General features: G+C 39.1%; 1 protein-coding gene across 1 annotated transcript; it reads right to left on the bottom strand.

Moving 5' to 3' along the window:
* Window positions 1–3,664: 3,664 nt before the first annotated feature.
* Window positions 3,665–7,581, bottom strand: LOC125270588 (nuclear factor 7, ovary-like). The gene is made up of 6 exons (XM_048194340.1): window positions 6,003–7,581; window positions 5,795–5,903; window positions 5,467–5,684; window positions 5,363–5,385; window positions 5,163–5,281; window positions 3,665–4,445 (listed from the first exon to the last, which is right to left on the bottom strand). The coding sequence occupies exons 1-6, from the start codon at window positions 6,399–6,401 to the stop codon at window positions 3,937–3,939; spliced, it is 1,377 nt and encodes a 458-aa protein (XP_048050297.1). The 5' UTR covers window positions 6,402–7,581; the 3' UTR covers window positions 3,665–3,936.
* Between the last annotated feature and the right edge of the window lie 7,974 nt (window positions 7,582–15,555).

The raw sequence follows: 15,555 nt of genomic DNA, 5'->3' as shown, positions 1-15,555 counted from the left end.
ATGACAATCAGGTTGATTGTTTTAGTTGATAAATACTGGGCATTGTAATTTTTCTCATTAAAGATTCTTGCACAGATGGAAGATAAAGAAATTATTCCCCATTAGTATGATTTTTCTTTCCTCTTCCAAACCATTGCTTGAATCATCATGAAATTTAAAGGCCATCCTTGGCCATTATAATATAAAATATATCATAATGTGATCATGATATAAATTATATTAAAATGGTATAAATTAAAAATCATTTTATTTGCTGGTCTCAAAAGGGCATTTTGGCCCTGCAGCTACAGCTGTGCTGACATGAGCATTGTGTTCACAGCAACAAGACAAACTGGAAACCAGTTATACACTTTGAAGCTGCGAAAACTGGATCAAATCATTGCTCAATTTAAAGATTTTTGTGACTACAATATAGAATTGGACACAGTTTTCTTATTTTTGGACTAAGATGTTATCAATTACATTCCACTGAGAATCTATTTGGATATGAAAAGAAAAGGTTGGACAAACACAGGTCTGATTGAGAGCTCAAAGATTAATTCTGTTAATTGTTCGTTAATCTTTTGAGACACTAAAAAAACATACAAGAGTTCAGTGATTTTAAAGTCTGTAATTAGACCAAGGTAAAAGCTATGTTTTATAAGACTGAGCCTTAAACAGTGCTGTTTACACCATTCGTGACATCAGTAGTAAACCTTCTTAGCACCTCTTGAACAATTTCAAAGTATAGTGATGTGATTCATCTTATTCTTTGGCTAAATTTCTTTCATGAAACAAAGACAAGCTGAGCATGTCCTCTGAATGGGTGAAACCCTCAGGCTTGGTTACATTTGATAGGCTTGGTTTACGTTTGATCAATTTTAGTGTATTTTCTGCATGGTAGCTCTCCAGGACTGAGACATAATTTTAACCAAATCTTTTCTTTTGAAAGTTTTTAGTTTCGCAGCACTGTTTTGTCCAACTGCACATTTCACACACATAGGATTCTAGTGAGAGATTTTGTTCCTTGTTATCTTTGGGTTCATCCAATCACAAAATTTATTCAAGTTAATGTGGCCATTCGCTTATTTTAAGTGTTGCAATGTTGCTGCAGCAAAGCAAATAAACAAATAGCAAGACTTCTTTACCTCAGAATTGTATTTTTAGAATTATTATTATATGGAGTATCATCATTGGCAGCTGCCAAGCCACTCCCTAGCAACCAAACAGAGTACCCTAGCAACCGTTTTGCAAAATCTATATCTCTGCATCAGAACATCATACAGACATGGCGGTTGGCTCCTTTGACTAATGCTAGCAATCTGGACTTCCAACATGCTACACATGCTAGCAGTGAATAGCTACATGCTAATAGTGATTAGCTAAGTGCTAAAGTGGGCTAAGGTCATGCTAACTCTATAAAAACTCCATAGTAACCATCTGTGAAAACTACCAACCACCTAGCAACATCATAGCAACCACCCAGGTTACCATAGCAACCGCCTAGCAACCACCCAGAACACCCTAGGAACTGCCTAGCAACACCTTAGCAACCACCCAGGTTACCATAGCAACTGCCTAGCAACCACCCAGAATACCCCAGCAACCGCATAGCAACACCCTAGCAACCACCGATTACCCTAGCAACCGCATAGCAACACCTTAGCAACCACCCAGAATACCTATCTATCTATCTATCTATCTATCTATCTATCTATCTTTCTAATCTATCTATCATCTATCTATCTATCTATCTATCTATCTATCTATCTATCTATCTATCTATCTATCTATCTATCGTAGCAACCACCCAGATCAAACAAGCAACCACCTTGAACACCATGGCAACAGCACAGCAACCACACAGAGCACCCTAGCAACTGCATAGCAACCACCGAGAACAGCATAGCAACCTCCTAGAATATCCTAGCAACCACATAGCAACACCTTAGCAACCACCCAGAGTACCCTAGCAACTGCATAGCAACACCCTAGCAACCACCCTAGTACCCTAGCAACCGCATAGCAATACCTTAGAAACCACCCCGAGTACCCTAGCAACTGCATAGCAACACCTTAGCAACCACCCTGAGTACCCTAGCAACCGCATAGCAACACCTTCGCAACCACTCCAAGTACCCTAGCAACACCTTTGCAACCACCCCGAGCACCCTAGCAACCGCATAGCAACACCTTCGCAACCACCCCGAGTACCCTAGCAACGGCGTAGCAACACCTTATCAACCACCCTAAGTACCCTAGCAACCGCATAGCAACACCTTAGCAACCACCCCGAGTACCCTAGCAACCAAATCTATCTGTCTGTCTAATCAAAACTACTAAACTAAAACTTAAACTATTTCAAACTGAAAAGCTTCAAACTAAAAGGCTTTTAAAACTGTTTCAAACTTTCTGGCTAGGCTTTTTCGAGCCAACTTTACTTTTTTTATCTAGTTTTAATCTAATATTATTTGTTCAATTAAATGCAATGTTTGTTTATTTGTTTATTGTCACAGTCACCGTCTCGTCCCGTTTGTTTTGACTGTCACGTGCTTCCTTGTTTTCAGTTCCTGCCACTCATCATTCACCATGGACACTGATTACCCTCAAAGCTGTTTGTTATTTGCATTGTGTATTTAAGCTCCTTCCTGTGTTCTGTTCAGTGTCCGGTATTGTTTGATGTTACTCGTGTTTGCTGTCGCCTGTGCTTCCATTTCTTGAGATTAAACTATGTTGTGTTACTTGTATCTACTGTCCTCATCTTCCTTTGGAGTGAACTATAACATTAATATATTAATGTTATTAATACTTATTTAATTTTTACATTTTTGCTCTTTTTCTCTAAACATTTAGAGAATCCCTACCCCATTATTTTTAATCCAATTTTTTGTATTTGTTTTAATGTAATGCTTATTTATTATTCAATCAAATATATTTTTGTTTATTTATTTATTTATAATAATCTAATTATTTTTAATTTACAGTATTTATTTAAAAAAATATACTTTTCTTTAATTTTTTTTTTTTTACAGATCTTAGCACTTCCTTGTGGCCCCATGGACCCCAATTAAATAAATAATAATAAAATAAATAAATAAATAAATAAATAAATAAATAAATAAATAAAACACCCCTAAACGAAATGCATTGAGACTCAAGACAGGCCATTACCAAACATTTTATGTGAAAACCCTCAAAAAGATGATGAGATATGAATAAACAGCCACAAACAGTCAGTGTTCAGCGCTGGCTTCATGGCGGGGACAGGCTGAAGGTGGCCAGAAAAAACAAAATAAATGCATAAACAGCAGAGATGAGGTGTCAGAGCTCAGCCAGTGGATACAGAGTTTAGAAACAAACCACAGAATTCTGGTGGGCGTGGCATCAGGGTGGAGCCTTTATGCAAATGGGAGGGGCAAAATAGGAGAGACAGACGCCCACATTTCCTGTCGCCCCTCACTCAAAGCAACTGCTTACATAACGTCCCTCTGCCCCTTCCAGGCAATTCCCCGCCCTTGTTGCCCTGCTCTCCGTCAGACATCCTGTTCTTTCCTCTATCTGTTCCTCACATCCAGCCTTTTCCCAGAGAGAGGAGAGGAGCTGCACCAGCTCAACATGACTGACACTGTCTATCACTGACTGCAAGAGGATCTTCATGTGTGAAATATACAGGCAAACATTTGGACACGTTTATGTTTTTATTGTGGTATTTTTTCCATATTATGTTAGTCAACAGGGATCAGAAACTGTTTGAGCATTCTTCAAAATATCTTCTTTTGCATTCAGTAGAAGAAAGAAACTTATAGAGGTTTGGATCAACCTGGCAAGGAAATGATGACAGAACTATAATTTTTGGGTGAACTATCCCTTTAAGAGCATTTCTGAGAAGTTTTACACATACAAATAATGCAAACAAGATGAGTGTAAAAGCTTGATCCAGATATACAGGAGTACCAATTACTGACTATTGACCGGTAAGATCCTCAGAGAGGAATGACAACAACAGAAGAATGGAAAGAGTGTGTCAGTGAAGGTGGTTGTGAATGTGTGTAGATGTGTGTTAGTTACAGGATCAGAGAATGACACTGTTCCTCTGTCATAGTCCAGATACACTCTCACACGATCAAGCTTCTGTTTAACAGGAAAACCAGTGGAGGGTTGGAATACTGGGATAAGGACGGATGACTTATACCACACACTCCAGACACCAGTGTTAAAGAAATCACGTCCCTTCCTCTGGTTTGATGCTGTAGTTACTCCAAGAACCCACCATGAACTCTCTTTAACCTCCACATCCCAGCAGTGTGTTCCTGAGTTAAAACGCTCTGAACCCAGAACACACTGATAGATGTCAAATCTCTCTGGATTGTCAGGAAGAGGTTGATATAAGCGGAGTCTCACACTGGTCAGATCATCAGAGAGGGCGAGAGATGGATAAGCCGTGTTTGGATCCAGGATCACAGGAGCTGATGAGACACAATCAACAGCTGATTTTATTCTGATGTTCATATAATGATCAAGAGTGAACCGTACACAGATTATTATGAATTATGACACTGTTGATCAAACACATCAGACATTTTCCTCTGATCACTGTCAGTGTTTTTAGTCACACACTCATTTTTATTATCAGGGTTTAATGGCATCAGATACAAACATTAAATGATTCAAACATTTGTGTCTCATCAAGAGAAACTGATATTCTGGAAAAGTTAAAATCACAATCAAACAATCAGAGCTGTTGAGATGAAAAACTGTATCTGCATAAAATTCTGTTCATTTTCATCTGAACATCTTCATTAAACTGAATCTCAATGTGTGTGAATTTGTTACTGTCTGATATGTTTGACTTTAATGAATAATCAATCATGTTAATATTTTAAGATGTAATAAATCTCTGTGGTTTGAGTAACTGAAGCACGTTCTTCCAGTAAACAAAAAAAAAGAAAAACGTTTTGAATCTTCCTGCAGTTCTTGAAAAATTCTTAAGTTCTCAAATACACCAAAAAGAATTATTAAGAAATATTTTATCTTATCTAGAAATCCTTGGATTCATAATATTGATAATATTCCCAATATGCTCTTCATTTACTACACACTGAAATAATCTAGTGCCTTTGTATCATGAAAACCCCTGTGTGATTTCCAGTGTGTGTAAGAGCACAGATCTTCTCCAGACTCACTGTTTTGGACGATGTCCTGCATCTTCTTCCAGACTCTGAACTGCAGGTTGCCCAAGTAACGTGACACATGAATCAAAGCTCCAGAAGCCATCTGTGGATCCGGCTGTGAGATCTGGACTCTGGAAGAACATTCAGGAGTCAGAACTGCAGTGGCTTTTGATCAGAAGCAGAGAGACCAGAGACACCAGCAGATCACTCACCTTTCCATTGAGACTGGAAACTTCTGCAGAACAAACACACCATTAATGATCAAGAACTCAATCAATCATCAATCAATCAATCAATCAATGATGTGAAATCAGACCTTCAGAAAGCAGACGTCATTGTCTTTCTTCATCTCCTCCATGTCTTTGATTGTGTGTGAAAGAGCTGAGATGTGTCTGTTCATCTCCTCCAGCTTCTTCTTCATCATCTGCTTCTTCTGCTCCTCTTCCTCCCTCAGTGCAGTGATTGTAGCTTCTTCTTCATCTCTGAGAAACTGATGAAGCTTCTCAAACTGCTGTTTAATCTGACGCTCTGTGTGCTCAAGCTTGAGACTGAAATCACAGTGTGTGTTTCTCAATAAAGGAACATAAATTATGTCAGACAAATCAATTCAGCTGTTCTAATCAAACTTGTAAATATTTAAAAAATATCAATCCTCACTTTGATGTGTTGAACTGTTTTCTCAAACTTTCCTTTAATGTTTTCTTTGTGTTTAAGTTTCTCTTGTAAGGACTTCAGTGCTGTATTGAGCTCCTCCTGCAATTCAAAGATATCAGAAATGTATTTAATATATGATCATATATGTAAAACATGAGCTTAAACAAGTGTTGATCATCATCTGTAAATCTGTCTTACCTTATATGACGGAACAACTTCACTGATGGGTCTGAATGTGTGATTGATGTGTGTCTGTGAAGTAAAGCACATGACACACGCAGGCTGTTTGTCCTCCAGACAGAAGAGTTTGAGTTTCTCACTGTGTAAACTGCAGATCTCCTCAGATCCTGATGAACGACTCTCATTTCTCTCCTTCAGGAACAACTCACACAAGTTTTTTAACACAAGATTACACGGAGGAGGCTCATCTCTTAAGGATCTTTTCCTGCAGACAGGACACTCCTGAGTTTCCTTGTTCCTCCAGAACTGTTGAAGACACTCTTTACAGAAACTGTGACTACATGATAAAATAACAGGATCCTTGAAGATTTCATAACACACGGGACAAGAAAAATCATCTTCAGATAATGAAGCCATTTTCACTGTTTGAGTTCCAGAAATCTCAACTTTACTTTCACTTTCTAAACCAAGGCTTCAAAAATGAATAACCACAAGAATCACAGAGATCTGCTGTCTGATCAGAAACAGATGTTTTAAATCCTTCTTGAAAGTTTTTCCTCCTTATTCTTCATTGATTGCTGAATCTTTATTGCTTGTATGACAGAAAGGAGAAATAACAAGTCAGTGTTTTCCTGGTGAGTGTTGTAAGAGGGAGGAGTTTCTGATCATGCGATTGTGTTTAATCTCTCCCTCCCTCTGACTGCAGCTCCTTTCAGCTTTAAGTCCTCCACTATCATTCCTGTTCCACAGAAAGACACAGTCTCTTGTCTTAATGAATGCAGACCAGCGACTCTCACAGCGGTTCTCATCAAGTGTTTTGAGAGCTTTATTAAGAAACATCTCTTGACCCACTACAGTTTGTTTACAGCACTAACAGATCCACAGAGGATGATATTTCATTTACCATTCACAAAATTCTAACTCACTTGTAAAATAAAGACAGTTATCCCTGATTACAGTTATCCCTGATTACTAGTTCGGCATTTAACAATATGATGCCCTCAAACCTCATAACCAAGCTGTATAACCAACATGTTCACCTCTGAAAACACTCCTCCAGCACCTCGAATGAACACAGGTGATCCTCAAGGCTCTGTACTCAGGTCCTATTCTGTTCACTCTCTTCAGACATGACTGTGTCGCTGCCTAGCCAAACAACATCATCATAAAGTTGACAGGTGACACCACAGTCGCTAGGTGTTTTCGACTTCGGCTGCGGCTGGATGTAACCGATCGGCGAGATTAGCCGCGTGCAGGCGGGGAGGAGCTGAAAACGGAGACGCTCACTTTAGGGACAGTGCGGTTTTTCTGTTTTATGCTTTTTGTGTCTATTTTCAGAATTAAAGGAAAATAAACTATTTTGAAATGCAAATAGCACTGATATATCAGCGAAAATATGCTGCAAAAATATAAAGGCACTTAAAATATAATTATAGTATTCTTTGTTTATTGAACGTGTCATCAGCTCAACTTGAAGGACCGTGTGGTTTTTCTCTTATTCACGCTTTTTATGCTATATTGTCTATTTTTAGAAAAAAAGAATAAACTATTCTGAAATGTAAATAACACCGAAATATCTGTGAAAATTACTGTACAATTACAAAGGTATATAAAAAACAATTACATCATTCTTTTTTGCACGTCATCATTTGAATGCATTAATGAATCAATTGAATAAAAAATTAATTCATGCAAATATTACAGATTTCAATATCACAAGGTAACTGACTATCAGCTCCAGCTCCAGCTTGGATCCAGCCTGTTATGAAGACTTCAGATGAAGGACTCCAGAACATCAAACATGGATGATTATACAAAATTATCATGTTATCATTGCTTTGCATGCACACTACTTTTGCTTAAAAGAAGTAATATCTTACAACTGTACGTTCTGATATCAGGGTTTCATAGTGATAGTATGTAATAACTTTATTTTAATGCTAGATGACAATGTATTTGCACTCCTTAATAATCCAATTGTTGAAGATTTTTCATCACCATGAACAGCAACAGAACAACTTTAAAGGCAGCAGAGTTATAGCGAATAGTGCAATTTCTCATGTAACTGTTTTGTCACATCTCTCAGAATCATGGGATCATAACTCGATGCTACAGTAAAATTGCTGATAATGTTGTATGCTGACAGACAAGTTATTTGGGAATAGGGTTCCAGTGCAACTTTGAACGCACCCTTAAAGGCAGCTGAGATATAGCGCCTCAAATTGGGCCAAAAGTGCAATTTCTCATGAAACTTTTGTCACGTTTGTCAAATTCATGGGTCCATAACTTTAAAGTGCTACAGTAAAAATGTCTGAAAATGTGCATGGTGACAGTCAAGTACATTGGGAATAAGGCCCCAGTGCAACTTTTAACGCAGCCATAAAGGCAGCTGAGATATAGCGCCTCCAATTGGGCCAAAAGTGCAATTTCTCCTGTTACTGTATTGTCACATTTGTCAAATTCATGGGTCCATAACTTTAAAATGCTACAGTAAAAATGTCTGAAAATGTGCATGGTGACAGTCATGTGCACTTGGAATAAGGCCCAGTGCAACTTTTAACGCACCCATAAAGGCAGCTGAGATATAGCGCCTTCAATTGGGCTAATAGTGCAATTTCTCCTGTTACTGTATTGTCACATTTGTCAAATTCATGGGTCCATAACTTTAAAATGCTACAGTAAAAATGTCTGAAAATGTGCATGGTGACAGTCAAGTACATTGGGAATAAGGCCCCAGTGCAACTTTTAACGCAGCCATAAAGGCAGCTGAGATATAGCGCCTCCAATTGGGCCAAAAGTGCAATTTCTCCTGTTACTGTATTGTCACATTTGTCAAATTCATGGGTCCATAAATTAAAAATGCTACAGTAAAAATGTCTGAAAATATGCATGGTGACAGTCATGTGCACTTGGAATAAGGCCCCAGTGCAACTTTTAACGCACCCATAAAGGCAGCTGAGATATAGCGCCTTCAATTGGGCTAATAGTGCAATTTGTCCTGTTACTGTATTGTCACATTTGTCAAATTCATGGGTCCATAACTTAAAAATGCTACAGTAAAAATGTCTGAAAATATGCATGGTGACAGTCAAGTGCACTTGGAATAAGGCCCCAGTGCAACTTTTAAAGCACCCATAAAGGCAGCTGAAATATAGCGCCTCCAATTGGGCTAATAGTGCAATTTCTCCTGTTACTGTATTGTCACATTTGTCAAATTCATGGGTCCATAACTTTAAAATGCTACAGTGAAAATGTCTGAAAATATGCATGGTGACAGTCAAGTGCACTTGGAATAAGGCCCCAGTGCAACTTTTAACGCACCCATAAAGGCAGCCGAGATATAGGGCCTCCAACTGGGCCAAAAGTGCAATTTCTCCTGTAAATGTATTGTCACATTTGTCAAATTCATGGGTCCATAACTTTAAAATGCTACAGTGAAAATGTCTGAAAATATGCATGGTGACAGTCAAGTGCACTTGGAATAAGGCCCCAGTGCAACTTTTAACGCAGCCATAAAGGCAGCTGAGATATAGCGCCTCCAATTGGGCCAAAAGTGCAATTTCTCCTGTTACTGTATTGTCACATTTGTCAAATTCATGGGTCCATAACTTTAAAATGCTACAGTAAAAATATCTGAACATATGCATGGTGACAGTCAAGTACATTGGGAATAAGGCCCCATTGCAACTTTTAACGCACCCATAAAGGCAGCTGAGATATAGCGCCTTCAATTGGGCTAATAGTGCAATTTCTCCTGTAAATGTATTGTCACATTTGTCAAATTCATGGGTCCATAACTTAAAAATGCTACAGTAAAAATGTCTGAAAATATGCATGGTGACAGTCAAGTGCACTTGGAATAAGGCCCCAGTGCAACTTTTAACGCACCCATAAAGGCAGCTGAAATATAGCGCCTCCAATTGGGCTAATAGTGCAATTTCTCCTGTTACTGTATTGTCACATTTGTCAAATTCATGGGTCCATAACTTTAAAATGCTACAGTGAAAATGTCTGAAAATATGCATGGTGACAGTCAAGTGCACTTGGAATAAGGCCCCAGTGCAACTTTTAACGCACCCATAAAGGCAGCTGAGATATAGGGCCTCCAACTGGGCCAAAAGTGCAATTTCTCCTGTAAATGTATTGTCACATTTGTCAAATTCATGGGTCCATAACTTTAAAATGCTACAGTGAAAATGTCTGAAAATATGCATGGTGACAGTCAAGTGCACTTGGAATAAGGCCCCAGTGCAACTTTTAACGCACCCCTAAAGGCAGCTGAGATATAGCGCCTCCAACTGGGCCAAAAGTGCAATTTCTCCTGTTACTGTATTGTCACATTTGTCAAATTCATGGGTCCATAACTTAATAATGCTACAGTAAAATTGCTCATAATGTTGCATGGTGACAGTCAAGTGTACTTGGAATAAGGCCCAGTGCAACTTTTAACGCACCCATAAAGGCAGCTGAGATATAGCGCCTCCAATTGGGCCAAAAGTGCAATTTCTCATGAAACTTTTGTCACGTTTGTCACATTCATGGGTCCATAACTTAATAATGCTACAGTAAAATTGCTCATAATGTTGCATGGTGACAGTCAAGTGCACTTGGAATAAGGCCCCAGTGCAACTTTGAACGCACCCTTAAAGGCAGCTGAGATATAGCGCCTCCAACTGGGCCAATAATGCAATTTCTCCTGTAAATGTATTGTCACATTTGTCAAATTCATTGGTCCATAACTTTAAAATGCTACAGTAAAAATGTCTGAAAATGTGCATGGTGACAGTCAAGTGCACTTGGAATAAGGCTCCAGTGCAACTTTGAACGCACCCTTAAAGACAGCTGAGATATAGCGCCTCCAATTGGGCCAAAAGTGCAATTTCTCCTGTTACTGTATTGTCACATTTGTCAAATTCATGGGTCCATAACTTTAAAATGCTACAGTAAAAATGTCTGAAAATGTGCATGGTGACAGTCAAGTACATTAGGAATAATGCCCCAGTGCAACTTTTAACGCACCCTGAAAGGTAATTTAATTCACATTCACTTGTAGCAAAAACACAATAATCTTCTGTTATGAGATGATATCAGAACGTACAGTTGTAAGATATTCTTTTAAGCAAAAGTAGTGTGCATGCAAAGCAATGATAACATGATCATTTTGTATAATCATCCATGTTTGATGTTCTGGAGTCCTTCATCTGAAGTCTTCATAACAGGCTGGATCCAAGCTGGAGCTGGAGCTGATAGTCTCTAGTTGTGATATTGAAATCTGTAATATTTGCTTGAATTAATTTTTTATTCAATTGATTCATTAATGCATTCAAATGATGACGTGCAAAAATAATGATGTAATTGTTTTTTATATACCTTTGTAATTGTACAGTAATTTTCACAGATATTTCGGTGTTATTTACATTTCAGAATAAACTAAGCGTGAATAAGAAGCTACAAACGCGGAAGCGTCGCGTTTTTTAAGGTGGACCGGATAGCGTCAATAAGAAGCTGCGAATAAGAAGCTGGATTCAGCCTCGTGTTTTATTTTGATAAACGCGACACAATATAACATCGCGACTACATGAAAAGAGCTTTAACTGTTATAAAAACACAGATTTTTGAGCATTACTGGAACTGAAGGCGTGACAATAAACACGAAACACACGTGATCGTTGTCATGCGGTGAATCCGGCCAATTGTGAAACGGCTGTGTCGTCATCAGAGCTCGTGCAGCTCCTCTTTAGAAACTGCGCTGGTAATTAAATATATAAACAATACTGATACAAGGTGCTCATTTTGCCAATTGAAACAGAAACTGTCTATCATCTATTTTGGTTATGTTTCTATACTGAACAACTATGGAAAGATATTGAAACATTTATTAAAGTTAATATCCAACAATACTGTACTTACTGTAACTTTTAAAGATATTATTTTTGGCCACTTTGATTCTGATTCTAATAACAAAGCTTGTTTTGTTATAAATTTAATTTATTTTCTTGGCAAATTCTATATCCATAAATGTAAATTCTCTAACAACAAACCAAATTTTCTTGTTTTTTTGAAAGAATTTAAAATGTGGGGGGTCAGGACCCCCGCAGTTTTGAAAAGATAGAAGTCGACTCCCGCACTTTTGATAAGGGCTGCTTCAATTAGTCACACTATATCAACTTTTAGCTTAGGATATTTTCTTTCAAATGAGACCATTTTCACGTTTCTGTGAGCTTCCGTTTGTAAATAATCAGCTGTTTTGTCACGGATGTGAACAGGAAATGCGCTCTTGAATGGAGAAACACACAATCTCCAAACCATCGATCAAAGCGTGCTAACGTTTTAGGACAGGTTGATGGTATATAAATCATGCCCGAACGTTAGCGTTTGTCAATCAAGCCAAACCGTCCATTCAGAAACCGAGAAATTTGACACTTTAAAGGTGCCCTAGATTATGTTTTTAAAAGATGTAATATAAGTCTAAGGTGTCCCCTGAATGTGTCTGTGAAGTTTCAGCTCAAAATACCCCATAGATTTTTTTAATTAATTTTTTTAACTGCCTATTTTGGGGCATCATTATAAACGCGGCGATTTTATGCTGCGGCCCCTTTAAATCCCGTGCTCTCCGCCCACGGAGCTTGCGCTTGCCTTGAACAGTGCCTTAACAAAGTTTACACAGCTAATATAACCCTCAAATGGATCTTTACAAAGTGTTCGTCATGCATGCGGCATGCATGCGGCAGATTATGTGAGTATTGTATACTGTTATATTGTTTACTTCTGATTTTGAATGAGTTTGATAGTGCTCCGTGGCTAACGGGTAATGCTACACTTTTAGAGAAATTTATAAAGAATGAAGTTGTGTTTATGCATTATACAGACTGCAAGTGTTTAAAAATGAAAATAGCGATGACTCTCTTGTCTCCGTGAATACAGTAATAACTGATGGTAACTTTAACCACATTTAAAAGTACATTAGCAACATGCTAACGAAACATTTAGAAAGACAGTTTACAAATATCACTAAAAATATCATGATATCATGGATCATGTCAGTTATTATTGCTCCATCTGCCATTTTTCGCTGTTGTTCTTGCTTGCTTACCTAGTCTGATGATTCAGCTGTGCACATCCAGACGTTAATACTGGCTGCCCTTGTCTAATGCCTTTTATAATGTTGGAAACGTGGGCTGGCATATGCAAATATTGGGGGCGTACACCCCGACTGTTACGTAACAGTTGGTGTTATGTTGAGATTCGCCTGTTCTTCAGAGGTCTTTTAAACAAATAAGATTTATATAAGGAGGAGGAAACAATGGAGTTTGAGACTCACTGTATGTCATTTCCATGTACTGAACTCTTGTTATTTGACTATGCCAAGATAAATTACATTTTTCATTCGAGGGCACCTTTAAGGTAAGGAGGCTGATCTCTCAGGTTGATGGCTTGACTGAAGTTTTCGTGAGGATTTATAGTTTATGGACTGTTTTGATTTCGGTAATTACATCTTGAAAGGCAAAAGCATTGATGGCATCTATAAAAGAGATATCTGAAATAGAAACGAAAGTGATATTCATCCAGTGGAGGACGCACGAGAGGAGATCTGTGCGTTTCATTGGTATGTGTATACTGTAATACTGCATTTAAAATGCTTATCAGTGGCGTGCACTGTGATCGTGAAAGTGCCTTTTGTGGTCGCTTCGCGGTGCTCCCGTGTTCCCGATGTGAACGTGAGCTCCAGTCCATTACAATTTAGAGCGGTTAAGGCCCGGGTATACTTAATTTCCCGCGTTCCATTCAGTCTCGCGCGAGCCTTTCAGAGAAACTCCTTTGACCATGAGCGCCGAAAGACCATGGGAAAGACACGTTCGGCGCATGCATATGTGCACCGCACGTTGTCATAACACTGACCCCCCCCCCGGAATGCAGTTTGGTCCCCCTCATGTCTCCTGCTCCCCTGCACTGGATGCTTGGTGGACGGCCCAATCCTCGACCGCCTCCTGGCAGCCGGCGATGGCTCCTCTGTCTGAGGGCAGCCGGCAGTGAGTCCGCCGTCCCCTGCCCTGCTCCTCCCCTTCATGGCGGACGGCAGCAGGCTCCGGCCCACGGTGGACGACGGCAACTCCTCCGCTCCCTCCTGGATGGCAGCCACCCCACCTCGTCCCAGGAGCACGGCATCGGGGTCTCTGTCCCACCTGTCACAAGGCTCCAGCACCATCGCCTCGGGCAGCCTCTCACGGTCTTCACTCCCACGCTGCCCGAACTCCGCAGCACCGCAATCCCCCTCAGCAGCGAGGGCTCTCCGACAGCATGTCCCTCCTTCCTCCCGGGTTTCGGCACCAATGTAACGCAGTTTGTAAATACGGGAAGAAGGAGACGGGAACCGGCAAACGTTCAAACAAAGTTTTAATACCAAAATAAACAATTACAAAACGAAAGTAATGCCGGCAGACCCTCGCGGACATCTGCCGGCCACACAAACATAATAAAACATAAAATAAAGTCCAGGCCTGGTCCTCTCTCGTCCTTCACTGTCATCGCTCCTCCTTTTATGCTTCCAGAGCTCCTCCGTGAGAGACTCAAGGCCGGTGCACCTCCCAGGTGGAGCTCATTAACTCTCACACCACCGGCCTCGTGCCATTCCCTCACAGCTCTCGCCGCCCTGCTCACCACACAAACCTTACCATATGTTATTCTTACAACCTGATTTTTAAACTATTTTGTTTTTTGCATTTTTTTTTGCATTTTCTCGTTTCAGGCTCAATCATCTGATGTAGCGCCATTGTTTACGTAAGTTGTGCTTATTTTCATGTGTATCAGGTTTATGACAGAATTCAGTGAATAAACTATTTTATTTTGTCAGTTATTTTAAGCATTATTTTAAGATGCATCTTTTCTGAAGAGTAACAGGACACATTACTGAGATCATATGCTTAGCTGTGAGTCCTTGTGTTCACAAAAATGTTGTGGTGAATGAATGCACAATATTCACTTCTCTCTCTTCTGTCTCTCTATCTCTTTGCTTTTCTGCTTTTAGGCTCTTTGACATATACCCTAAACATGGCTCAAGAACCAGTAAGGGGGGGAAATGACCTTCTGTGAAATATGGTTTTGTTTAACATAAGTATTGCATCTAATTTCACATGTGATATAATCAGGTTTATGGCAAAGAATGGACTACTTGCACTGAGGCTTGGAACACACTTACGTTTTGAAATAATACAACTTGCCTATTTCCGCTTAGTGATCGATGCTGCAGTGTGTGTGAGACCTGATGAATAAGATCAGAACAAACCTTCATTTATTTTTATTAAATATTTGAATACCTATTTTTCATTGACAATCACACAATTCACACAATGTAATTCACACAATTCTTAGTATTCAAATTCTTAATATTCAAAGCATATTTTTAATTATTTAATGACAAATATAAGTGCAGTATGGAAAGCTGTATAAATGCAGTTAATAGCTGTAGATAAACAGAATAATACTGTAAAAGTTCATAATATTACAGCAGGATACTGTATTTGGTAATTACAGTACTGTACTATAAATGTTGAACAAGAAGTAGTCCTGTAAA

The sequence above is a fragment of the Megalobrama amblycephala genome, linkage group LG1, assembly GCF_018812025.1.
Source record: "Megalobrama amblycephala isolate DHTTF-2021 linkage group LG1, ASM1881202v1, whole genome shotgun sequence".
Lineage (NCBI taxonomy): Eukaryota > Metazoa > Chordata > Actinopteri > Cypriniformes > Xenocyprididae > Megalobrama > Megalobrama amblycephala.
Note: the sequence above shows the minus strand (reverse complement) of the source record. Positions and strands in the feature narration are given on the sequence as shown.